At 39.3% G+C, this 27,760-nt stretch overlaps 1 protein-coding gene across 4 annotated transcripts in view; it reads left to right on the plus strand.

Moving 5' to 3' along the window:
- The window catches only part of wwp2 (WW domain containing E3 ubiquitin protein ligase 2), a 56,958-nt gene that overhangs the window by 10,344 nt on the left and 18,854 nt on the right, over window positions 1–27,760 (plus strand). For all 4 annotated transcript variants that reach the window (XM_044124855.1, XM_044124856.1, XM_044124857.1 and 1 more), the window contains 7 exons: window positions 647–768; window positions 1,602–1,739; window positions 9,131–9,209; window positions 11,796–11,953; window positions 12,082–12,328; window positions 14,181–14,270; window positions 20,272–20,446. In XM_044124855.1, coding sequence (XP_043980790.1) covers window positions 647–768; window positions 1,602–1,739; window positions 9,131–9,209; window positions 11,796–11,953; window positions 12,082–12,328; window positions 14,181–14,270; window positions 20,272–20,446 — 1,009 coding nt within the window. The remainder of the gene's footprint in view (window positions 1–646; window positions 769–1,601; window positions 1,740–9,130; window positions 9,210–11,795; window positions 11,954–12,081; window positions 12,329–14,180; window positions 14,271–20,271; window positions 20,447–27,760) is intronic.

Raw genomic sequence — 27,760 nt, forward strand, 5'->3', positions numbered from 1 at the left:
TGTTTGAAAATTGGATGGACTTATCCATGCCTTTGTTACAACGTGCTTAGATTACTGTTACTCACTATACAAAAATATGGACCAGTCTTCCTTACTTTGTCTCCAAATTGTTCAAAACGCCACAACTCAACTCTGGAACCCAGAAACATGAGCAGATAACCCTTGTATTGGTCACCGGTTTTATATTGGATTGATTTTAAAATTTTTGTATTGGTTTTTTAAAGTTGTGAATGGCTGAGCACTGTCTTATCTCCAGGATATTCTTCACTACCACTCCATTTCCAGAACCCTTCGATCAGATAATAAAAACTTGCTCTTCAATATTAAATCTGCCCATAGCCTGGAACATTTCAAATCACTCCTTAAAACAAATTTTTAGTATTTGGCCTTTATGTAAGGTCTGACATTGTAATCTGCCCTGTCTGTTTAATTAATTGTGTTTTACTCTAATGTGTTTCTTCACATGTGGTTTTATGAATATCACACAGCACTTTGGAGCAATTAATAGCTGTTTTTAAAGTGCTTTATAAATAAAACTGACGTTTGATATCATTTTAAAAGTCAAAGAAATAGAGCTGCACATATGATACACTGGTCAAGCAAAAGCATTCTCATGCAGCCTGCATTGTTGCCCTGTGTGCTGCAGTAATGTGACGCCTCAGAGTCATCTGGATCTGAAGCTGTGGAGTTGCCACACCTTGAGGAAGGAGCTACTGGGCAGCGCTACCATAGACCTCCTGGACACTCTGCGCACACACGATGGCAAAAGTAAGAAAATGCGCTCCAAAGTAAGAAAATTCACTTTTTTTCCTGGGGTATAGGAAAAAAAAAGAGAGTTATTATTTTGTCCAATTTGGAGTGGAGCGATACGAAACAGTGTGGCAACATTATCAGTTCAGCTACTATTTGACTTCACAGAACAATTCAGACTTAATTTTATTACATTTGCCAGTTTTGACATTCTTAATCAACTTGCTTTAGAAATCTCCTTTTTCTGTTTAGTTGTTTGACACAGACCCTCATAAAATAGTAATTCATACAAAAGCAGTCCGTATGTCCTGACCCTGGTGTGGAAGCAGCTCCTCACTCTTTCAGCTGGGGTCGTACAACTCGACCCCAGCTGAAGCGCAGCACTGCAGCGCTCTAACAGAGGTGGGCTCTCACTTGTTTGCTTGATTAGGTCCAGGTGATGTTGTTTTTTTTTTTGTATTTTTATTTAGCTAGTGAATGTAGCTCACCTTGACACAGCTGTTTGTGCAGATGTCTGCAGCTGGATGCAGCCACAGAGCCCAAAGAGGAGTGGGGGCATTATAATGCAATCATGCCTCTACCCTTATCTTAACTGTCTTTTATTTTTAAATAACAAACACAATAGATTAATTGATTTTACTCCATATGTAATCACATTCACGCGTGATGAATGAAGACAATATCTAAACCCCTGAGTGGAAGTTCTTGAGGAAGGATGTCCAATTACACTCTTCCTCCCCCTATTACCCTCTCGCCACAACTTTCTCCTTTTCTTAATCACTCATTCTTTCTCCATGTGTGTGTGCGTGTGTGTGTGCATGTGTGTGTATGCGTGTTCTCTCTCCTTCTAGTGGAGAACGTCCAGCTGAGTCTGGTTCTGCAGACGGAGAACAAAGGCTCGGTTGTGGCAGGAGGGGAGCTCAACGTCTGTCTGGACGGCATGGTTGTTGATCTGGGCTCTCTGCCCAATGGCAGTGCAGCAGCAGACAGTAAGTCCTGCCTCTTACCACACGCTCACACACGCACGCACGCACACACACACTCCTACACACTCAAACACTCAGCCTCATTTACTCAAAGGTGTGAGAAGGAACAGAAATGACCAGAGGAGCACCTCGTTAAGCCTTCACACCACAGACTTTAGATACACGATTGGTTATTATCACGTTTTATGAATTGTGCTGCTGAATTAGTTTGAGGTACAAAAAAAATCAATGCTTATAGCTGCTGCTTGTTTTAAGTGAAAATACACATGCTTAGTTTAGCAAAACACAGCCCAACATTAAACCATTTTTCCTCCTTTAACGCCATCTGTTCCTGTTTTTCCTTGATGTTTGGTAATGCTGCAGGACAATCGCATTGTACAAATTAATATAAAAGCTTGGGTATCTGTTTTAAACTGTGATATTTGTGTTTTCCCACCCTAGCAATGCGTGGTTCACCAGCTATTTCAAAAGCAGTAGTAGTAGCAGGAAAGGAGAGTGTTGTAGCATTGATGCCAAAGAAATATGGATAGCGATTTAAAAAAGCAAAGAATATGGTGGTGCCGAGGAGGCAAAGGGAAAAGGTGACATTTAGAGGTGGAAGTCGCTAACTAATGATATTAGAAGCATCCCAGAAATAAGTGTGTAGCCTGGAGGCTGCAGCTCCAAGGAGGCGATTTGTTAGATCAAGCATTTATGCAAATGGCTTCCATCGGAGATTCAAGGATTTTTCCAACATGCATGAACGACTCAAGTAACACTCCAGGTATTTTATGATGTAGGCATAATATTACAGCGTGATGTAAACCTAAAAAAAAATCAATTTTATTTTATTTTATTTTTTTTTACCCCTAACAGCACAGAGAGTGTTTAAATACAAAAATGACATAGATAGAAAGTGGCTCACGGACTGAGGAAAACCATACAGTGGCACAGTTGAGAACACAGATCTCATGTTTTTATTTTGTTCTTGCAAAAGGTGTTTGGTTTCATTTTTCAATTGTTCCACTATTCCTTCATAAACCATTTTTTTAATGTAGAAAAATGTGCATTTTTATGAGTGTAGCATCTGTTTATTGTTTTCTTTTTATAAATTTTTTTAAATTAAAAATTTAATTGGCAACAATAATAATTGAATTGTTAATTGTGCTTAACGGTAGTCGATAAATTCAAATCTTTCCCAAATATTCTCTGGCTTTTATACTTGTGGCATTTCAGCTGCCTTCAGCTGTACTTAGAGGAAATATGGGTAAAATCATTTGCAAGATAAATACACTGAAACTAACTCTGGTGTCGCACTCATAAGCACCACCAGCCTAAAAAGAAGCAAGGAACATCTTCTGGTGGCTACTTATGCAATACATCAATTACATCTCAATTCAAAAAGTTACCAAGCCCAGCTTTGGTCGAGTTCTAAATCCATGGATCTGTTAGTAGATATTCTATCATGCAACTTTTATTTGCATACCTGAATTTCCTTATAAGCAGGTCATTTAGCTCTGCAGAGGCCTGGTAACAAGTCATTCAGCTGATCAGGTGTCCATCTAAAACCTGCAGGATACGAAAACTTGAAGCTCTGATCTGGAAGCAGCAGGCATTATGAGCTCACACTTCTTCTGGGAGCACTCTTGTGCATACTGTGTTGGAGAAGAAGGAGCCTGACCATTTCAACATTTAAAATCTAAAATTAAAATCTTAAAATCAATCCTAAAACATGCCTTGCAGGGAGGAGAATACGGGGGTAATGTGCTCACGTGGCTTGTTACCTGTCGTTTTGGACCAGCTGCAGGCGACAAGAGTTGTAGTACCGTAGTTGAGTTTAGAGGTAATAAAAACATGCAACTCTTTTTTTTTTTTTTTTTTTTCTGGGGCACCATTAGGTAAATAAGGTTCAATTTTGCTTATTAAACTCAAATCAAGAGAGCTAGACTGGACTACAACAGTGACCTGTGTATCAGAATTAAGACGGTTTCTTGTCTGTGTCGTGGCATTTCTCCTCAAAACACAAATTTATGTCTGACCTCCAGACAGAACAGCACAGTCCTGGTTATTGTGTAGCATGGGTATTTTTGCTGAACTGTGTAAAATTTACGTATCCGACATAAGTACGTCGTTTGCTTGCAGAGACTTAGTCTGCAGCTTGGGTTTCTCTGCTGCAGAATCACACCAGCCAACAGTTAAGGCCGGCCTATATGTGCATTTATTCATTTCAGAAAAGCCTGGGTTTTAGTGGAGAGTTTGACTGATGTTTAAATTGTATGTCAGAGGTTCTTCTGTCTTGCCAACAACAACATGTCAAGTATACTGTTAAACCTAAAGTAACCTGATACCAGCAGCATATACCGACTGTGTTCGGCTGCAGTATTTTCTACCACAGAGCTTTAACATCAGCATGGGAGAACACTTAATCTTCACATTAATGTGCTCTTCCCGGACCAATTGCTCCTAGAAGGAAGGTTTTCAAAGCATTCACATTCAATCAACAGTACTTTCTCCTTCCAGGTATTGCACTAACATTTTACCTTCCTCTATGGCTTGGAAGCAAAGACTAAAAGTCTTTTTTTTTTTTTTTACAAGTACACTGTTCTTTGACTGTCCCTTCCACCCTAGCCAAGTCCATGCAGCAGCTCACACACAGCTTTTCATTTAGCAGCACACAGAGACGGCTGTGTTTCCTGCTGAATGAACACAGGAACAGCAGTGAGGGCCTGCCATGAACACATAAACGTGTCTCTTTGTAAATGTTTAGTTGTGAAGTGAAATTAAGCGATCGTGTCTGTTTATATTTGTGTGTGCTCCATGTTGCACCACAGGGACAGCAAGATGGGGGGAAAGTCTCATAAAGATCGGATTCAGAGGCTTTTCTGCAGGTTTAACTGAGTGGATTGACCGAGTGATGAATTGGAGTGAGTGGGACAGTTTCTGATGTCTAACAGTCAAACTGGAGATGGCAACCGTGTCAAATACAATTTACTTATAGTCTAAAAATGTGTATTTGTTCTGAATATTTATGAAGCAGAAAATAAATCACTTCAGAGTAATTGCCTCATTGCTTTTTGTTTGTTCAAAGAAGCACTGGTTCTTAATCTATGTGGTCTGCCTTTCCGAGATTGTTACCACAGCTTTATCGTTCCCCAGAAAGATCAATTGATTAATGTAGTTTTTTAATTAAATATATTTCATCTATAAAGTCCTTGCATTGTACCTTATATTCTCTCTTGACTTATGCTTTTATGCAAAAAGAAGAGGAAGGCAAAGTTTTCTTTACTTCGGCACCTTATGTTATTTCAGTTAGAAGTAAATTTCTCTCAGAGATCCTAGAAATATTTTACTTGTGCTCAGCTTTAAACTTTACAAATCATCAGAGGCACAAACCAAAGGTTCAGGCGATCCAAAAGGAACTTTGGCAGCACGCAAGATGAACATTACTCATTGATTTGTGCCTATTATTTTGTCCAGCTGTGTTTTGTGCGCTCAGTCCGAAATTGACCATCCGTCAAGTATATATTGTTGGTTTTTGGAGACCGACTTGCTCAGTGCTGCATTCTTCTGAGAAACGTTTCGTAATTTTCAGCTTTTCAGAGTCAGTGAAATCTCTTTTTATGACCCATTTTGCCAAAAGGAAAGGAACTGACAAATAATTATGCACACCTCGATACAATGTTGACCTTAAAAAAAATCTTTAACTCCATCAAGCATTGAAGTTCATCCAGCTTGGGATTAAAAAAAATACCTAAAAATTGTGTTATGGTCAAAACAGTCAATTGACTAATAATTCTGTACCAGCTTTACCAAACCAACTAGTTTTCAAGTTCAGTTCTTAAATGTTGAGTTATTCCCTTAAAAAAGTAAACCCTGACTAACAAAGGAACCAAGCAGTGAAAGAAAGCTGCGGCTATAATTGTAGCATGTGTGCAGGTCAAAGGTTACCATTTAATGAAGAGAAACCTCCCTTTATCCAGTTTTCTTTTTACGACCCGTTGTTTGGAGTCTCTCCACACCCATAATCACAGACATCAGGAGCGCCTTTGTCTAATTTGTTTCTGACGATTGCATAATTGAGCCTTATTGCTTGCAGCACAATCACCTCCTGTGATCCTAAAGCTTTGTGTATGTTTACCCGGGGAGGCGTGGTTGTTCTCCTGACTTGTGGGGTTGGGGATGACAGAAGTCGTGTGTGTGGTTGGGTTTTTTTTTTTTTGTTTTTTTTTTTGGAGCGGGGTGGGAGGGGCAGGAGCAGCAGTAAAGAGATGAAGTGTCACAGTTCTTGTCTTTGCCTTATGGTTTTGTAGATTCAGGCATGCACATGTTATACATTTATTGTGTGTATGTGTCCACACGCGTGTTTGTGTGTGTGTGTATGTGTGCACGCTTGTAGACCAGTGGGACCCGAATGAATATATAAAGGTAGGAGTGTGTTGCCTGCTGCTGGCCTGAAGGCACCCTGTGTTCCTGCTCTGAACGTTACTCTGTTAGTTCCAAGATTTTCCTTATTTTCTTCTGGCAGCTCCTCTGAGACGCACAAATGCACACATACATGTGGAAGCCTTCATAAACAAAACTTCCATTCAAGGGTGGTGAGAAACAGAATCCAGAGCAGAGAGAGTTTTAGCTCTGGAAATATTGGCACCCTTTCTGACTGGGACTCTCACATATTCAGACTTCCCTTTTCCACAGAACCGTGAGATAATTTTTTATTTTTTTTCCCCCTACACAGCACAGACACGCTCAGGCTATGAGTAACATCCAGCTTCCTCCCCGTGTCGTATCGAGATCCGTTCATTAGTGTGATGAATTTGCCAGTAGTTGATTTAATAAACATCTTTTATAGCAAAAGGAAACCTTAAGAAAATTCAGTTTTGTCAATCTTTAAAGATTGTTTACCTAGTTAATAAACCTCATGTCGTTTCACTGAGCTTTGTAGACGTGTGGTTGTGTTTTCTCCATGAATGTTAATTAGTGGTTAAATATGTTGATCTTATGTAACTTTGCTTTTGAAAAACATTTTTTGGTTGTATTTTTTCCCCTAGATTATAGGATCTGGGAATTGAATATCAATACTCTGAGTGTCCACAAGTGATCAGATAATAAGACCTACATACAGAAAGTAGGTCGGACCATCAGTTTCACTTTAACTTTTAATAATCAGAGATCCAGCATCCAGCAATAAGTGAATCTTCTTCAGCGCAGACCAAGCATTTGCACAGTGTGGTATGAACTTGAGTCATCATTGGATGACGACTTGGAAAAACAGTTGTAGAAATGTTTTTGCTGTGCTGGATATGTGTGATATATATGCCAGATCAGAGCTGCAGCTACTTCTGTTGATCAAATTATTTACGTTACAGCATTAAATGTATAGGAAGATGACAGTGGAGTATTATTTACCCAAGACAGCATATCTTCATATGCCACTGAAGCACAAGGCAGCTATGCAATATTATGACAAGGGAATAACAGTATTCATTTGACAAACTGAGATACTTTTAGAGAACCTCATAGTTTACTTCCTGCATCTTCACCATGACTTTATGCACGGAGGATGTAATATTAACCATGCATTCACTACAACGATACAGTTATGGTTCTTCACGTATAACATGGAGGATCTTCACCACCCCAATTGTTTTGCAATGCAACTTTTCCCATGTGCTGAAAATCCATTGAGAGAAACTCATAAAGTGTGTTGACGTCATCAGCACTTGCTGTCCTTTTGTGGGTATTTTGAAATCTACTTTTTCTCCATTCTCACCAGGACAGGAATCTTTTTTGTTCTCAAACTGAGGGAGAATACATTCAAAAATGATGCATTCATTTATTTTTAAACCCTAAAATAAAAATAGGCTACAGTTTACAGCCAAAACCTGCCTTTCTTTTCCTTAGATTTTGGTTGTTGGGATTTTTCTACACATAAAATCTCTCTTCTTCATTTCTACAGACACACAGCCTACCAGTAATTAGAGCCCTGCTGTTCTGAGGGAGGGGGTGCCGAACTCAGTTAGCAGGCTATGACACAATGGTTTCTCCTCAAGACCACTGTTTATTTTTCTGCATGTCCCCAGGGTCTGCACACAAGAAGCTCTTTCATAGCCACAAAACAGAACTGTATGTCTGTGCAAAGGAGCCTGTAAGGGCTTACCTGTTTGCCTTACTTTAGATAGCAGGATGTACTGTATGTGTGTGTAAACAGGGGTAGCGTTTGAGGCGCTTATTCCTCCGGTGTGTCACTGGAAGATGCTGGATGTTTGTATGGAAAGGAGAAAGTGAGTGTTAATGAAAAGCTCGATACAGGCCTGTGGTTTTCGGTCACAGACGGGACCGTAAGTCACACATTCCCTCACACCACCAAGACCGCACAAGGCCACGCTCACAAGCCCAGCGCAGACTCCGTGGCACACACAGGGATGAATGGTCCATGTCAAACCACTAACTTCACTTCCCCTGCCACATGTGACGGCTGCATGGATTTCATTATATTTTTTTTTATAAACATAAAGAGGTCTAAGCCTCTCTATGATCACTTTCTCATCCTTTACAGCTGCAAGGAGGACAGCTGACCTCAGTAATGTTCAAAGAGGCAGTAAGTCTTCTGTTGGCAGACTGGAACTGACGGTAGTTTGAAGAAAGCAGATTTTTGGAAAGCTTTGGCCTGTGTTGTTAAAACCTTTTTTCTGCCTTTTACTAGGTGTTTTCTTTTTTTATTTGGCTTGAAGATTGTTAGAAAATGTTAAGTTTAGATTGTCAGTTTGCTACAATACCTCATTTGGGAAGTTTTATTGTATGATTATCACATCAACGAAGAAAACATGGTATGAATAGATGGAGTTGTTGTTTAAATGGATTTGTTTTTCATTTTAAACTTCGTACCTGTAGTGAAAACGGCTGATTCTTAGTCTTTGTAATTCGGTTTAGAGAAATTGCTTTGCATATCTGGCAACATATTTCCAGACACCCTGTAAATTTAAGTTTACAGCAAACAACCTTATGTACTTGCAACTAAACGTCTTGCTGCTTGAGAAAAATACTTTTTAACTCGTATGTTGTGAATTTGAAAACATTTGGAAAGGTTGGTCTCTGAACGCTGGTCAAGTTCAAAACCAATAAATTTTATCAGCCGATTTCCTTGTGCATTTCAAATCACTTCAAGAAACTAAAGCACAATCTATTAAGAGGAATGTCAGTGAAAATAATAAACATTAACTCTTGGTGTCCAACCCTTTTGCTGCTACTTGGCAATCAATGTATCATTATTCCCTGCACCATTTTTCATTAGTTTAACCACCAAACCCCAACTAATTTCAAGTTTGCTTTTCTTTTTCAGCTCCAGTCTGACTGACTGACTGACTGCTGGCCGTTTGTGTTGCTACAGGAATGATGTGTTTATGTTTGACTTACAGAGATCCTCCAGCCTAACAGACCCAACCTGAGGAGGACACAGAGTGAGGGGACTCCCACTTCAGCTGGACCAAACAGCAGGTCCGACCAAACACACTAACACAGGATCATAGTGTGTCATCCAACAGTGTTTAGCGCCAGCTGGATGCAGTGACTGGACTTTCAAATGTTTATACGCAGAAAAAAAAATTGAGGCACGTTAATCAGATGGGAGGTGACTGATAATTTAGATTTAATTTATGACATTTTCTTCGGTTCACCATAATATCAATCACTCAATCCATCAAATTTTATTTGTATAGCACATTTCAAAGTGCTTTACATCAAATCAGACACAAAAACACAATGCAACATAGAATCAACAATCAAAACACGACATTAAGTCAAGTTCCATCAATAAATTTGTAATTGATTACGTTTCAAATACAACTCTAAACAAGTGGGTTTTTAGTTGAGATTTAAAGGAAGTCAGTGTTTCAGCTGTTTTACAGTTTTCTGGAAGTTTGTTCCAGATTTGTGGTGCATAGATGCTGAATGCTGCTTCTCCCTGTTTGTGTCAACCTTCCAGACCTCAAATCTCTGGAAGGTTGATACAATAACAGCAGATCTTTAATGTATTGTGGTGCTAAACTGTTCAGTGATTTATAAACTAACAACAGTACTTTAAAGTCTATTCTTTGAGCTATAGGGAGACAGTGTAGGGACTTAAAAACTGGTGTTAGGTGCTCTATCTTCCTGCATTTATCATTGTTCTGAGCCACAACAGCGTTGTTCTTTACCGTTCTGCTTCATAATCATACACCTTGATCAAGAGTCTATTTAGCTGCCATGTTTTGAAGATAAAATGATGTTTTATTGTAAAGGAGCAGAATGTTTTCTCCTTCCTCCGTCATCATTCACAGCCTTAAATATTAAATTGATTCCATTGATCAGCTTAAACCATGACAAACCTTTAATTGGTCAACACGATGAGAAAGAGAATCTGATTATTATTATTATTTTTTTACCTTTAGCACGTAGCATGTTGACTTTCAAATTCAATCAAGTGAAACTTTGAGTGAATGGACCTAAAGATGGACCAGATATTAGCCCAGCTCATCGTCATTCCGTTGCCATGACGCCTTTAACCAATAAGACTGAGTCAAATGACCTTTTTAAGTTTGTTTGAAAAGACCTTTCTTAACTTTTTCCATTTGCCATGCATAAATGGAAAAAGAATGCAATGCCTGTTTTGAATTTATACTATATCTGGTTGTTATAGTAACAATAAAAAAGGTCATTTTGTAAGTAAAGGAAATTGTGAGTAATGAGAAGAGGACCTACTTTGCTCATTAGACAAATTTAAGTTTCTGGATCCTTGTTAATCATTCACTGGAAAGTTTTGCTGTTGTTCTACTTAGTTAAAATCACACTTCAATTTAATTAGTTTTTTTTAACTACCTGCTTGGTAAATATTGTATCAGATCAATCAATGTGTTAAAAATTGGAACCATAAAAATATCTGTGCAAAAACAAAAAAGAATTAGAATCTAGTTGGAAATGTGTGTTTAAAATTACATCCAGAGAAATGAAGGTTTTGGGTTTTGTCATTATAATATAACAAGACAGACAGGAGTTGGATCATAAATCATAGTCAGCTTTATAGCTGTAAAGAAGGACAGACGAAAACAGCTTTTCAGGCATCAGAATCCATAAAAGTACCTAATACCGCTGCTTTCAAAACTCTGCAGACCTTGTGGTCAGATAATAAGAATAATAGCACAATAATAAAGTCATGAAACTGTTTCTTAAATACTGTTTTGCAAAGCGCTTATATGAAAATCCTGAAACCAGAACATAACAGTTTTCAAAATAAATGGAAGAAAGAGGAGGATCGGATGAACGGGTCCGGTGCCAGCTTGGTCGGCGGGAGCATGATGCGGCGTGCCAGTGTGTTATTCCCCTCTGACTGCGGTTTCAGACGCTGCTCTCATCGGCTACAATAGTAGCAGAATAATAAATAGCTGCATTTATTTCAAAGCCTGGCTGCGGGGGGTGCAAGAGGTCAGATGGTATTTCCTTCTAAACATCGTGGGGGGGCCCTGCATACGGTTCAGCCAAGAGCTCAGAGCACAGCTGTCACAGAGAAGCAGTCAGCAGCTTTATGTTTCACATTAACGAATATCACCAGCGCATGTTTCTTCTCCTGAAACGAGAAAAAAATATCTCGCGTAAATAAAATTGTAAATGTCGTTTTTCTTCCTTTGTCTTTTCATGCTTTTGTTACGACTAATGAAGCAGTGACTTCTCGATCCAACGCGATCCTTCACCTAGGTGGGGGAATTTATTGTATTGTTTATCATTTTTTGTGATAAACGTTTCGTCGTGATAAGAAGTTTGTCACGATGACCTCCAGATGATGTCTAAACCCCCACAGAAGGGAACAAACACGAGATTATCCAGAAAGGTAAATCAACACCTCATCAGGTGTTTGTGGGTTTGACTGTGACCAAAGCTGCACCTGTGCCAGCTCAACTTGAGGAACCACAGTAAATGTCTGAGAGGGGAGAGCATGGAAGCAGGGGCTCATATTGAATGTTTAGAAAAACAGATGTTTCCTTTTCTTAAATCTTCTTTTTGTCCATTTCATCGTCTTATCTGTCGTCTGTTTTGTTTTACTGTTTGCAGGAGCAACAGGCACTCAGTGGGAGGTCCGCAGGGCGATTCCCCTGGGGGCTCCAGAGAGAGGACTGTGCATAACGGGGAGCTTACCGAGGAGCAGAACCGTGACACGTCCAAACACCGACAGCCCGCAAAGAGCAACGGCAGCCCGGGTCACAGTGCAGGTGACCCGTCTGCTCAAATAGATCCACAATAATGCATAAAATCATGTTGGATCGGACAGCGTTTGATTTGATTCCTTCCACTTTAAGCAAATCTGCTACGATCTTCTTTCCTCTGCGTCTTCTCGCAGACAAAGTTGAACTGGCGTCCAATGGGTTGGACGGCAGTCGTGGCGTCGTGGCCCGTCAGACTCCTCCCCCTCCGTCTTCCCCGTCAGGCCAGTCTCCAGCGGTCAACAGCAGCGGCAGTAGCCCCTCTCCGGGACAGGATGCCGTGGGTCCGGCGGCCCCGGCAGAGCCCAGCCCCAACGCCCCCTCCAGCGCAGAGCAGGCCAACAGCAACACAACTGAGTCGACCACAGATTCGCTTCCGGCAGGGTAAGAACTGGCACATCCTCGTCTCTCAACATAAACAAATATCACGGTAAAAAAAAAAGGGCTCTGGAAGATTCTGGAATTGAAGTATTTTCCCGGTCTGGTTAAGAGGTGAAGAAGCAAATAAAACCAAGTATGTCGTATTTCTCAACTCTGTTTCCCTCCTATCTACATCCAGACTCCATCAGTCCATCCAATCCAGGCCAGACTGAAATATTAAAAGTCCCTTACATTGCTTTTCAAAGTACAAAAACAGAAGGTTAAATTATTTAAAGCTGAAATTTCTATAACCTGCCATAAAATAAAATGTGATATTTGGACATTACACAAAATCGTAAGACATGAATCTCGAAAGCTCAGTCATTTTGAAATAAAATTATGTATTAAGGTGTGTGCCATGAATCAAGCAGACTGCAAATGTTGCAGGAGTTCATTTGGAAGATCAGAAACCTTTTTGATTAATTTTGACATGGAAAGAAAACCTCTAAAAATACGCTTTTTCAAATTAGCACAGATAAAGCCTTACATAAGGCAGAAGATGTTTTAAATATTTAATTGTAAATAAGGTGAAAATCCACCGACACTAAAATGCTCAATTTCCTTTCCTGTGTTCTTTGTCCTTCGTTCTTGCTCAAAACAGGTTATTACTTCAGTTAATCATTATTCTGCGGTCTAATTTAACTTGTGAACAACTGAAAAATTCAAAGAGGCTTTCACTGTTTAAACCTCAAACATTTAGTTTGATGACTGTTGACGGATGAGCAAACACCATGATGAGATCTAAAGAGCTGCTTCGGGTCTCCAATAAGACGACTTCAGCAGCTCAACCAAATCTGAAATCAGCGAGAGAAACATAACCAATTTATACAGACATGTCATTTGGATTCACATTACTGGTTTTTAAATTTTGGAATTTTGAAGTATTCAAGAATACGTTCCCATCTTTTTTAAAAAGCATGAAATTTCCCATTCATACAATATCTCAATCTTTCTAATACAATAACTTCAGAAAGTAAATTTTTCCATAGCTGGATCGAAGGGGCATCAGAACCAACCCATTTATTTATTATTATTATTGATTTTCTGGCCAACATCAATAGAAATTGCACAGTTTCTTTGTGAGTATCCAGATGACTGGGTATGAACCCAAGGAGACACAGGACCGGACCAGGGAGTTTGTCCTATAGCGGAGCTAATTTCTCGACATGCTGCTCGCCAGAATGCCTCTATAATTTCACACTCCCATAAACAGTGAATTCTAGTCCCTGTAATTGCATTATTTTACATTTGGGACAATTTGGAGAACTTCTTGGTATGTAGGGAACACATTTTTGTTTATAAATCTTCTGTTTAATAAATTAAACTGAGTTTATTTATTTATTTATTTTTTGTTTATTTGAGTGCAGTTAAATCACTTTATTTCTCAGATATGTGATCGTTTCTTTTGTAAGGACAAAATACTTAAAAGATGTGATCTCTTTTTATACATAAACAAACAAATCACAAGATAACCTTAAATATATTGCATCCTGTTTATTCCATGTCGGAAACCTGAAATTAACTTCTATATATTAAGAAAAGCCCAGGAGAGGAGATAAAAAAAAAAGCATGCATTTGGTAAACTCTGTGATTACAGGTAATTTGGTTAGATTTAGATCTGTGGAGTTTTCCATGGATTTATATCATCAATGCTGGTTTGTGTCAGCGTTAATGTCCCATCCTTACCTAACGAGGAAGGACACTCCCTGTCCTCTCTAAATAACATTCAGATCCATTCATTGTGAAATCCTACCAAATAGCATCTTTGTTTTTGTTTTCAGTGATGAAGTAAATGTGTGCTTGTCTCTCTGTGCAGCTGGGAGCAGCGGGTTTTACCTCATGGGAGAGTGTATTACGTTGACCACAACACCAAAACCACAACTTGGGAGAGACCACTGCCAGCAGGGTACGCCCATTCCACTTTTTATATCTGTTTTTCCTGTTGATGCCCTGGGTGAGCCGGGTAAGGCCGAGTAGCGCAAGTTCACGTCTTAAAAATGAATTGGGCGTTTCTTTCATATTCGTCCAGATACAGAAGGTTGTAAAAACAGATGTGATTTCAAATAATATTTGTTCTATTTATAAAAATATATAGGTTACATTTATTTTGGAAGGTACATGCAACTTGCTTTAAAATACGTTTCTGGGTAAAGAGGAAGGTGGTTTGGTGTTTAGTGTGAACATTGGCGTGGTTAATTTACTGTTAGCATATTGGAAGAGATTGATATGGATGACACACATTGGAAAGGTTTAAATGTCGTAGCTGTCAGCTGTTGTCACTGATGAGCAGCTGCTGATGGTCTTCTGTTGTCAAGTTTCTATTGCAGCAGGTAAGTATGTTTAGATGAATCAGGGTTTCTACATTGTCTTGAAAAATATTTTTAGGATTTTAAGATCCCTGGAAAAAATGGAGAAAATGAAATATTTAATTCTTGTCTTCTCAGCTACAGTTTGGTGAAATATGCAGAGTGTCCGCACATCCTTCAAAAGTCTTAAAATCTTAAATTCTTGTGTCTAAAATGAAGGCCTTTACACATCTTAAATGCATTTAAAAGATGCCAATTTGTCATAAATTCATTCATCACGAGTCTTAAACTTTGTTGTGGAGGGAGTATTTAATCTTTATCCTTGTATTCAGTCTTTTTTCTCGCGGGACTTTTCTGTTGGGTAAAAGTTTTTCCCGCTTGCAGAAATCTTCATTGCGATCTGTGACTCTAGATAGTTGAGGCTACTGCTAACTAGCTACTCCCATACCCTTGCTAGCTATGCAGCCAGCTAGCTTTTTTGTGTCCATCATGGATAAGTGCAAATTTATTGCCAGTTGGCTGGATGAAGCATGTTTTCACCACTGGCTCACTTCTGATGCCAACCCAGCCGAGGCCTGATACTAAAAAAAACTATAAAAGCTCGGCACGATGAGTGTGAAGCACAAAGCCGCTGCTAAGATCCACAAACAGACCCCAGAAATTTAAGTTTTTGCTGTGCTTGATTGTAATGCAGCAAGATCCCCCAACCATCCCCTACATTTATAGTTTGTTCGGCCTTAAATTTTATTCAAGTTGGCATTAAAAATGTTTTTGAAAGTGTTCAATTTGACTTTTAAAGAGAGCGTTCCCTTATCCTGCAGTCTAATTGTAATATATGCGTACAATTGGAAGTGCACTCTCCATTTTTAATCAGTTTTTCTTATCAGAGTTCAACTGTTTTCATGACATTTTTACTTTCCCCTTGTATTTATTGGTTTTCACAGCGTGTTTGACTGGGTGACAGAGAGAAAAAGAGTCTGTTTTAAGTAAAGGTCACCCCCCCTTTCCTCCTCCTCTTTCCAAACTCCTGCCCCCCATGTCAGTTTTTCCATGCAAGGAACAAGACTGTTGGGGCCCTGAGAACAAAAGTCCTTTCTTAGAGCCACATGAACCTCCATGCTCCGCTGTGCTGGCTGCCGTGGCCTGTCAGAGGATCAATTAGCAGGCTAATAGTGGGCCAGCGCTCCAGATGTACGCACCAGGAACTGTTTAGGAGGTTGAGTGGGGGTAGCTGAGCAGAGCTTGGAAGCTGGAGTAATGAAAGCCATCCGAAGCTAGGCTGGGGAGAGCTTATGAGTCACACTGTTTTTATCAAATATTCTGTCGTGTTTTGAATCCAGCCTTGCAAACATAGTGACTCTTGTTTTTCTACCTCTCACTGTTACGGACTTTATAAACAAAGCTAAAGGCATGTTTACACAAAGCTATACTTTGCATGGTGCCTTTTTTATCATGTGGCGTTATGTAGACACAGCCTATAGAAAGCAGACTGCAAAGCTGCATTTTGTGCTTATAGCAAGCATATTTCAAAATGTAGTAGTTACATTTTAACAAAAGTATTCTTTTTTTTTTTTCATCTTTTGTGTTAAAGAAATACCAGCCTCGAGATTGAGCACCTCTGCCAAACCAAATCGGAGCACTTACTTCTACTTCCAGGGATAAACGACCACACTAAAGCGCATGGCTGTCGCATGTGTACAATGCAATCAAAGCTCCGATCAGTAATCACGGCTCTATTGTTAATGTGGCTGCATTTTTGTGCAACAGTCACTCTTTTTAAAACTGTGTCTGGTGCACACTGAACAACATTACATTCTGGTAATCAGAGCTGTCATGTTGCAACTCATTCTCAAACTATCCAATAGTATGTGTTTGATTTCGGTCTGTCCCATGTTTATTATTAAACAGACAGTAAAGTGAACCAATTGTGCCTCATTTTGCATATTAGTGAGATTTTTCTCTTTGGTCTTCTTAAAAACTACCATTTTAGTCGTTTATACCTGGCAAACAGATACTAATTTTTGATTAGACTATGGGAGTCAATGATACACATCAGGACTTTTTTCTTAAGTCATTGCATCTATTTATGTGAGTTTTGCAGCTCCGTTCCCTTTTAGATCCTTAACCGTTTCAGTAAACACATATTAGTAAGACCAAAGAATAAGCTGTACCCTTTCCTGTTTGAGTAAAGTACCATCAGAGAAAATTAGGGAGTGTTATTTTTACATCACAGGCAATCAGATCTGGAGCCACAAGTACTGCAGTCATTTAATATAGGACCGAACCCAGAGAATATCCACTTGAGACAAAAGCCTGACATTATCCAGGGTGTTTGTGGGTTTTTGGTTTAGTTTAAAAGGGGTCACCGCGGTGTCAGGAAGAAAACGTTCTCAGAAGCCTGTTTTTTTTATACTCTTCTCGCATACTGTTTTTTAACTAATTGTATTGAAATTGCAATCACTTATTGATCTTTTCACTCTTTTCTTTGGTTATTAAAACAAAACTTTAACTTTAACCCTCAAACATGGAGAAGATCTTACCCTGAATCGAAACAGTGATGAGTAACGAGTGGCCCGTCCAAAAGAGGAACACAGATGTACTCCGAGCCTTAACTGGCAGTTCTTGGAGATATAATCAGATAAATACCTATGTAGAGGCTCAACGGACCACTGTGGGTTCTACGGATTTCCCCTGTCTCCAGTAAATGAGTAGCTACTGTTAATAATGCCAGAGAGTGAAGAGTCCTGCTGTTTACATGATGCACAGAAACATAGAGGTCTTTCGAAAAACTCTTGTTTGTAATCATCTCCACTGGTGAAAAGTCCTTCAGCAGCATGCAAACTAGAGCGCATTGCTGATTAACGGGTTGTTATGGCGACAACCGCTGTTCATTCATATCGTATACTTTTCAGTAACATTTTCTCTGAATTGCTGAGCAACCAGTGAGTGGACCTTACAGGTGTACGACTGTAATACAGTCACTTGAGACACAATGACTGCACTCATCGTGGGACGATTAGCTTAGCCAGTCGCAGTAAGCAAATAATCATTTAATCACATGATCATTTTAAATGAGCTTCTCAATTCCTATTTTGATGATTAGTATTTTTGGAAGGGCAATTTTGTTTAGAGACTTCGTAATAGATTTTATTAATGGTTTCATTTGCGTGTGGTTTTTGTTTTTGTTTTAATTTTTTTTTGGATGTTATCTTTTGTTAAGGGTCTTTTCCAAATTAAAGTTTATTGGTCTTTGTGAGAGCGAACTTGCATTTTTATGACTTTATTAATCTACTACTTGAAAATGGTCTCGAAACAACAATCTTATTGTTTATCGCCAAATTTTGTTGATCATGATTGATTTGTAAGAGCAATGAAAAGTTTAACGCATCCAATGGTAAATACTTTTTATAGCTCCAGTAAATATTGTTTTTTTTATCCCAGTCCGTTTCTTACATACTGAAGAATGTATGCAGTTCTTCTGCCCACTGAGCAGACTGAATGTGTTTGTCTTTGTGTGAGTTTGCATTAATAACTTTGGAGCAACCAAAGTGCATCTATTCAGAGCTTTGGGAGGCTATGCAAACTAAAAGTTGGAGTATTAAAGCTGAAGTAGGGAAGAGACCTGTGCCCTGACATATAATGACTTACAGCTTTACATGGCTTGTCTTTAACCTTTTCTGGTTATAAGGAGAAACGCCCGTCTTGCACCACACGGGACTTCTTTTTGCTCTTGTGCAGATTTTAAAAGTTTCCTAAGAAATCAAGTCCGTGTTTTTCCAAGCACATGGAAGTTGATGCTGATTTCTCTTCTAAATTCTGCAACGCTTAAGTCAGATATGAGAATAGCAGCAGTCCAGCAGTCAGTCCATGTGTGTGTGGTGTCCTTCATAACACTGTCCTTTGTGTGTGTTTGTGTTTCTGTGGGTTGCTACTATCTCAGCCTCCGTCCAGACCTCCTGCCTCTGGGGAAAACTGGAATACACATTCACCTCTGAGTAATGCCACTGGCAAGCAGAGGCGGACAAAAAGCACACTGTGGTGCAAACATGGCTATCGGTAGTCAGAAATGCTTCTCCCGTTGTTCTCTCTCATTTACATAATTGAAAACGGGCTTTGGCTTGCAGTGTTTTGCATTAGGCAGAGCAATTTCATACTAACTTTATGTGCTTCTCATTGAAAGATGAAACCCCAAGAAATGGCGCAATCGAGAATAAATGCAATAAAGCACTCCCCGAAGCATAAAGGGGGGAAAAGAAATGAGACTCAAACAGAATAAGAAGTTGTAGTCAACATGCTGTAATCTTTAAGGAAATCTTAATAGAGTTCAGTATTATTGAAACATTTTCAAAAATGAAGAAGCAGTTAGAAACAAAGAAAGCTTTTTTTTTTTTAGGTGTTTGTTTGATGTGTATGGCTTACAGCTAATAACAACCCAAAACGTAGGTACTCAGAAAATCAGAATATGATTTGACATCAATAAAAAAAAAAAGAAAGACTTTTAAGATCTACTGGGTCTATGGGGTGTGGCATGGAGGCGGTTTTCTCCTGTGGCTCTGCTGAGGTGTAATGGAAGTCCAAAATGCCTTCAGGTCATCTGGATTGTTGGGTTTGGTGTCTTTTGTTTTTATCTGACAGTTTCTCTTTGTGGCCAGTTTGCTGAGAGATTAAACATAAGGAGCGAGACGGTTTCAGGTCCTAAATACTTCTGTCTGGACCTAACTCCAGCTACAGTCCACACCATTATTAATTTCTCCCAACACTCAAATACTATTTTCATCTGAAGTCACTGTCAAGGTAGTGGTTATCTCGGTCTCTTGTGCACTTACATTTTTATTGCAGTTTTACCTTCCACTCAATTTTCTATGCAGCACCGTATGAGCAGCCAGCTTCTTTAACAACAGTCTTTTATGACTTAGCCTCTCTATGTAGCAGGTCAAACACTGTCCCACAATTGCACCATCCACACCGCAGTAATTTTGTATTTAAATAGTCTTTTATGTCAAGGAATTTAACAGAAATAATCACTCGAAACTAATCACTCAGTGTGCAATGGATACATATAATTTACTATTTCAATGGAATTACTAAAAAAAAAAATAGCGAGCAGCATAAAATTACAAGGAAGAATGTCATCCATCTCCTGTTTGGCTGTTGTAATCCATTTTGGGTTTTGTGGAATAAGCTTTCACCGCATCATGATTAATTTCTAGGAAGGTTTATATTTTAGGTGTGGAGCATAAAAATAACATTTTAAATATTTCTATAGGAATTTCTAAAATTTTCTACGTTTACATTTTTAGCAGCATTTTCCCTTTTTTTCCCTCCTCCTTCCCTGTAAAATATTATCCTTACGTTATTGCTTTATTCCCTCCTTGCCTTTTTTTCTCTCTTCCTTTCTCAGCTGCCACTCGCTCATCGCCTCCTCTCTCTGTTTTCCTTCCTGTTCTTGTCTTTGTTTCGTTTTCCTCGACTTTAGAAACGGGGAGCAGCTTTTTGGTGCAACCACCCACTCTTGACTTGTCAAATAAAAAGCAAAATGTTGCTGAAAGCTAAACCCCGACTCACCCCAACTTGTGTTTTCCAACCCATTCCCCCTTTCAGCTGGGAGAAACGAGTGGACCAGGGAGGCCGCTTCTACTATGTGGACCACAACACCAGGACCACCACATGGCAGAGGCCCACGGCCGAGTCCGTGCGCAACTATCAGCAGTGGCAGAGCCAGCGCAGCCAGCTGCAGGGCGCCATGCACCAGTTCAGCCAGCGCTTCCTTTACCAGGTACCCTCACTGGTTCACAAGACTGCAAATGGTTTTAGCTAAAGGTAGCTTCTGCTGGGAGGTCAATTCACCTTGTTTCAGCTGCGTCCCTTTGCTTACCAAGACTTAAAGCCACCTTTAAGCGATCAGTTTGCTATTGTAGGTCAGACGTAGCAAATTACTCAAATCAATCAAATTTTATTTGAATAGCACCTTTCAGGAAAAAGGCATTTCAAAGTGGTTTACATCTTAAAAACACAAAAATACAAAGTCATAGAGGACACAGTCAACAACATTACATTTTGCACATCAGATTATTGATTAATGTTTCATGAATAGGTTTCAAAGCAACTCTAAACAGCTGAGATTTAAAGGAAGTCGGTGTTTCAGCTGTTTTGCAGTTTTCTGGAAGTTTGTTCCAGATTTGTGGTGCACAGAAGCTGACTGCTGCTTCTCCATGTTTGGTTCTGGTTCTGGGGATGCAGAGCAGAACCAGAAGACCTGAGAGGTGTGGAAGGTTGATGCAACAACAGCAGGTCTTTAATGTATTGTGGTGCTAAACCATTCAGTGATTTATAAACTAACAACAGTATTTTAAAGTCCATTCTCTGAGCTACTGGGGGCCAGTGCAGGGACTTTAAAACTGGTGTGATGAACTAATATTCTGTTAGTTATTGCTATCATTTAAATCAGGTGTGCTGGAGCAGAGACATATAAAACCTTCAGCTCAGGGGGCCAAGAAAAGCGAGGCTGGAGACTGCTGCTGTCGTGTAGCGAACTCCTGAGTCATCCCACATTTTCTCATTCCTTCTTTAGAGCATTTTTGTGATATTTAAAATTCTCTAATGAAGTGATCCAGAGAGCCTTTTCCTCTCCCTCCATCTCAATAAATGTAATTTAGAGCTACAAAAGTTACACAATCTTTTGAAAAAGGACAAAAGTCTAAGTCGTGAATAATACATTCTTTGGAACATTTGTTGTTTTATTTTTGTGTTTTAATAAAAAAAAAAAAAAACTGTCACCCCTAAAAACACTTATATGTTATCTTGTTAGTTAGGGGTTTTAATAAATCTGAATATTATTGAGAAGTCCATTTATCTCAGGAACTTCATCTCTAATTGAAACATTATATAGACACAGACGTGTGTTTATTCCAGTGGAGTTCATTGAGGCCTTGGGTCTGAATGGAGCAGTCATGGTCAGACAGTTGCCAGACATTAACATTATACTGTATTAAAACAACAAAACTTCTTCAATGGGTTATCAGTTAAACCAGCATTAAAACTTATACAAGCTCCAATAAAGTCTCCCCATCCTTTGTGTTTTACTTTTATGCAACTTTGGTGTTTTTTGTGCACTTCTTTTTGTTGTCCCGCGCCTCTTTGGGATTTATGGTCTTCCGGGTGTGGGCTTTATTTGTCTTTGGTCCAACCGCCACTTTACAGTTTAGCCCTAAACATCCCTTAAATGCTTCTTTTTATCCACATGCTCTTTTTTTTTTGAAAGAAAACTGTGTTTTATCCCACTAATTGCTCATTTTATGCCCAAATACTTTTCTTTTAGCACCCTGAATCAAACCATTGTGTTATATCCCTCTCTTTATTTTTGGGAAAAGTTTTTTTTTTTCCCTGCTAAGTTAGTCAGTAAAATAATTCCAAGTCTAGATGTGACGTTTCTAGTTTTTACAGCTCAGATTTGCTGTGAAAATCAGGTGTAGATCGACGTTATTGGAACAAGTGAAATGCCCTCCAGAGGAATTCAGCCTGCTTGACCTTTTCACAAGTCACAACTTTACAACCAGATTTTAGTGGATTTTAGTGGTATTTTATGCTGCAGACAAACACAAAGGAAGCTCAACAAGCTTCAGAAGTCGCCTGTCTGGTAAACAGAGTTCAATAGAGTCAGGTTTTCAGTCTTTTGCATCATATAACAAACAATTATTGAATTGCTTTGATGTGAAATCGTATCTTCTTTTTCTCCTGGTTTGCTACTTAGCAGTAAGCAAAAGAAACATGTTTATTTTCCAAATGAGAGTGGCAATTGCTTATGACCAATATGCACTATTATTCATCTGACTGCATGTAGCAGGAGATGATGTCTGGACTGTGAGCATTCAGTAAAGGTACGAGTACCTTTACGCATCAGGACTATCAGGTCTGCAATGGTACCTTTATGTAACATTGTAGAATCCAGTTTAGTTCTCGATGTCATATTGTCAGTTTATCTGATTTATTTATTTTTTCTCGCGTCTGGTGAAATAAATGTTTTGAAGCGTCACAATCCATACCATATTGGTTCTGTGGGAAATTAATATCCAGACTTTGAGCGTTAAAGACATTTAGAACCTGCCAGAACCACCTGCCAGCTGTTTGAGAAGGATTGGATTTATCGGTAACCAAGCATCCTCCTTTACGCCACTTTCTCTACAGGCAAAAGCTGCAGAGAAAGCCAATCAGCTACAAGCATTCAATGTGTTTTTTTTTTTTATTATTATTATTTTTTTGGACAGAATCAACAACTCCACCATCGTCCTTTCCTTCTCTCCTTCCCTTCTTCACCCAGTGTGTGAGAACAGCCAAGAGTGGCAGGTTGTTGATAGTACGCTGCTCTGTCTTGGAATGCCCGAACTGCTGATAGCGCTGACTATTTATGGCCCCAGTGTGTGTGAACAAGGAAACAGGCTCACAAAAGGGCTCATAGCTTCACTGTGAACACAGCCACACGATCCGCTGCCTGGCTGGCGCGTTCACTTAGCTGCACTGTTTTCCCAACCAGCTGAAAGGTTCTGCAAGCATTGTAAAGTTGTTCATTTTTGGTTGAATGAAAATGAACTGGATTGCAGACTTTATGCACTAGAGCAGGGGTGCCCAAAGTCGGTCCCCGAGGGCCGACATCCTGCACGTTTTAGTTCTCTCCCTGGTGGCACCAACAACCTTTTCAGCCTGTCAGTGTTCTTCTTAGGCCTCCTAATGAGCCATCATTTGATCCAGGTGCGTTAAACCAGGGAGAAAACTAAAACATGCAGCATGCCGGGGCCCTCGAGGGCCCACTTTGGACACCACTGCACTAGAGGATACATCGACTCCTCTGTGCATGTTGAGGGGCAGCATCATGTGCTCCTTCTGTCTCGGTGTGAGTCAGAGCTGCTAACGTTGAGCTCAGGTGCAACATTTTTCTGCGCTGCACATGGCAACTGAAGAGGGTGAAGTGGCCAGTCTTCTTAAATCCACGGAGCTGCTCTAAGGGGCATGCACATTTTTCACACAGCTGTATGGAAACATTGTGCAAAGGCTCATCTGCACAAACCAATACACACACGCACCAAAGCAGCTCTTCATTTGCACTGCTGTGCAAAAAGTGTTGGAGCTCGCTCCTGTTTTTCTGTTTGCTTCCAAGAAGCCAGACTTTGACATTTAAACTGGTCCCAGTGAATATATTTGGGCAACTATTAAGATGTTTTTTGTTATACTTCTTTACTGTGACTCCTTATTCAAGGATGAAACACTCCTATTCACATCACAAAATCTCTATTGATCTTATTTTAATTAAGTCCATGAAAAATACTCACAATAACACCTTTACATAAAATAACTGTTCAGCAAATGCAAATTTCTGAGTTTTTTTGATTGTAAAATGGCAGACAGTGTTCAGTGTCAAGCTGATCTTACTTTGTTCTCCATTTCTTCATATTTTAACACCAGTCAGGTCTGTTGTTCTGTTTAAATCTGTATTGACAGCAGAATGGAGGTGGTGAATTTATTTGTGTTAATTGATTTCCAGATGGAAATAATACGTTGCTTCAACAACTTTGTCAGATGTCAACAAATAAAACTCACCTCAAACCCTTTTTTTTTTTTTTTAAGTTGATATTCTGATGTTTCTTTGTCGAATTACAGATTAAGTAAATATTTTTGATTTGTCGTTTATTAAGTAAAACTTGAGACTTTCCCTTGTTTTGCTTTTTCTTTAAGCAGGCGAAGAACGTAGTTGAGAAAGTAAACTTAACGTGAATCAACAGTGAAAACATTGACCGCCTCTGTCTCAGTCCATGCAAAGACAGAAGCACAAATGTGTGTTTGCAGAGTAATTTCAGCTCGTTAGAAGGGCGGCCTCGTGGCCATCAGCTGCCGTTTCCAGCTCTCCCCCGTTCCCTCCTTCTCTGCCTGTCGTCCCTCCCTTGTTACTCACCCTCGCTCCTTCCTGTAATCCCTCCTCATCATTCCATCGCCCTTGTTAAAAAAAAATAAATCTCCTTTCGGTTTCCACAACTTTCCCTTTCTGCATCAGAACGTCTTCATTCTCACCTGGCTTTATTTCAGACATAATTTTTCCAGCCTTGATTATCTGCTGTCAGGTCGGTTTCCTTCCCAGCAGTATCTCCTCATCCCTCCTCCTCCACCGCTCCAATTATGAGTTCAGCCCATTTTTGCCTGAACAAGGGCTCCTTAACAGCAGCACCTGAATCAACCCTGTGTTTTATCACTCACAGCACAGAAAACTCACACACGTCCACACTGCTCCTGCTAACACCTTAGATTGTGTTTACACACAACCCGTCAGCACTCATATTTCCACATGCGACATTTTTGCCATGAAAGAACAATGAACAGAAAATGTTTAAGCAGCACCACTCTTGCTCTGTACATTGGACCCTGGTGGACTTATACTTTGGACTAAATATGGCAAATTAGTTCTTAAAAAACAAAACAAAAAAAAGCTGTAAAAATCCTGCAGGTAAAAACACTAAACATGAAGAACAGCTAGGCTTTTGTTTTTTTTTATTTTAATTGGGTAAAAGAAAGTTTTTGAATTGGAGTTTGTTTTGTTTTTTTCTGTAAAACATTATTAAAATGCATTTCTCCTTCCCATTTTCACATAAAACTTACATTTGGGTAAACCGCTGGTATGTTTGTCACTGCCTGCTTTATCTAATGCACAAAACCACTGAGAAGAGAAAAAAGTAATTTCTATTAACTGATATGTAAATTTATTCCTGTTCAGTTTGGCTCTTCTTATTATATAAATGTCAATTTTTCTTGCAATATAAAATTAAATTCAGTTAAGCTTACTTATGTAGCGCCAATTCACAAAAAAATGTCTCGAGGCATTTAGAAAAAAACCCAATAATTTCAGTTCAATCACACAAACACTCCAATTAATCCCAGGTATCAATCTGATTCAAATGCTCAATTAATTATTCAAAGTAGGTTAAAACGTATTCTGTCTAAACCCAACAGATTGCATTCAGTCACTGACTTGCAGCAGAAAATTGCTTGCGTTGTCATTGACTTTCCAGCAATGCTTTATGTTTCATGTGGCGACATTGGAGAGGAAAAACTCCCCTTTAACAGGAAGAAACCTCCAGCAGAACCAGAACCAGGCTCAGTACAAGCGGCCATCTGCCACGACCCACTGGGCGTTTGAGAGGAGACGGTTAGCTTCTATGGAGAGAAAGACAACTGTGAGAAAGCAAAAAGTTAGCAGTTGAAATCACAGCAAATTGGAGAGTAGTAGAAGAAGAAAGTGAGGAAAAATTGGCGAGTTTGACATCCAGCTGCCTGAGCCTATGTCTGCATAACTGAAGCTAAAGGATAATCTGACCTCATCTGACCTCTTGTTACGGATTCAAATGTAAAAACAAGAGAATCTAGTTTAAACATTTTGTTCTTCATTTCTAACTTATCCACCAATTCTTGTCAGTGAAGCCCTGGATAATCTTAAATGTTTCAGTGTCTAATGGATAAATATCTAGATTTCTAAAAGTACGTCCGTCTGACAACCCATCCATCTGTCCGTCAGTTCGTCCATTCATCCATTAATCATCCAGTCAGTCAGTCCAGCTGTCTTTTTGTCCATCTGATCATCCATTCTTACACTGTGTGTTTTTTTTATTTTTTTATTTTCCACACTTAAAGCTTCACTACTGTTGAGATTTCCACCATAAACTTTATTGGCACTTTAAAAACAGGCCAAAAGCTGAAATCCTCTTGAAATGCGAGTTGACTGTAAGACCGTTTTCTGCTACATTAGCATGAAGCACTAAGATGACTTGGTATTTTCTCAGGCAAACTCCATGACCTTATGATTAAGACACTCCCAACCCGTTTTTTTCCCTATAGTACATGATTTTTACCCCCTGCTGTATGTTCACATTAACAACTAAGTTTAGTTTTATCCTTAGTATTTTTTTCTCATGGGTCCAAAGCACCAAAGCTACATTTTCACCTGCAGCCCTCCCACAATCCACAGCACACTGTCCTTATTTCACGTTTGTGCCAAATGGCTGCTTTTCCTCACTTCCTCTCCCTCCCTTGTTTTCCCAGTCTCCTTTTCTTTTCCTCCCTCCAGCTTCGCTCTGTCTGGAAGCCACGGAGGAGCTGACTGGTCAGAGCCAGGATGAAGTCATCATGTCTTTATATCATTATATTCTCCTTTTACCTTTTTTAGTCACAGAAAACCCATACGGGTGGGGCTAAGGGCATAGATTGGCTGTTGATGGGAGCGACACACACTCACACACATAATCGCACACACCCTTTAACCCTGTTTGTGCCCAGTCTCACTCCTTACGCATTCCCAGTCCTTTCCATCCCGACTCCCTCAGAGTTTCCATGACAGAGCTGCTTTAAAAGACGCTCAAAGTGACGCTGGCATTAGGTGGATAATACTCCATTTAGGCTCGCCGAGGAAAGCATCAATATTTTAAGCTCCAGCATGAGAGAAAGACCTTTGAAGAAGCACCAGATTTCGTTTGGAGAAATTCTGGTTTGAGTTTTCGTTAGCTTGCATTCAGCCTCCAAAGGCTTTGCACTGCAAAAAACACAAATCTTACCAATTGGTTTTGGTCTGGTTTATGGTGCAAATGTCTTAATACACATGAAATAAGATAAAACTGCTCTACAAGCATTTGTTTCAATAAAATATAACAGCTTGTTTTAAGTCAACTATTAACATTGGTGAAAAATGCCAGATTATTGCACTTGTAACAAGATGTTAACAAGGTTTTATAAGTGAAATAATATCCCAGTGGAACTAGTACTTTTTCATCAATATTAAGGAAATATTGACTTAAATCAAGTACATATTTAAATTTTATTATTGCTGAAAAGTTACTTTTGAGCTAGTTTTGTCTCATTTCAAGTGTACCAAGAGATCTGCAGCAGAAACTAGACCAAAAATGCTTAGTAAGATTTGTGTTTTTCGCAGCGTACGGGGATTTCAGTGAATGTAATTCTGCCGAAAATGACCATTTATTTTAGGTTTTCTGCATAAATAAATAAATTAAGCTGTAATAGCGTGCATCCTGACTTCTGGTAAACTCTCCTGTGATGCTGG

Source organism: Gambusia affinis, linkage group LG08 (genome assembly GCF_019740435.1).
Source record: "Gambusia affinis linkage group LG08, SWU_Gaff_1.0, whole genome shotgun sequence".
Classification (NCBI taxonomy): Eukaryota; Metazoa; Chordata; class Actinopteri; order Cyprinodontiformes; family Poeciliidae; genus Gambusia; species Gambusia affinis.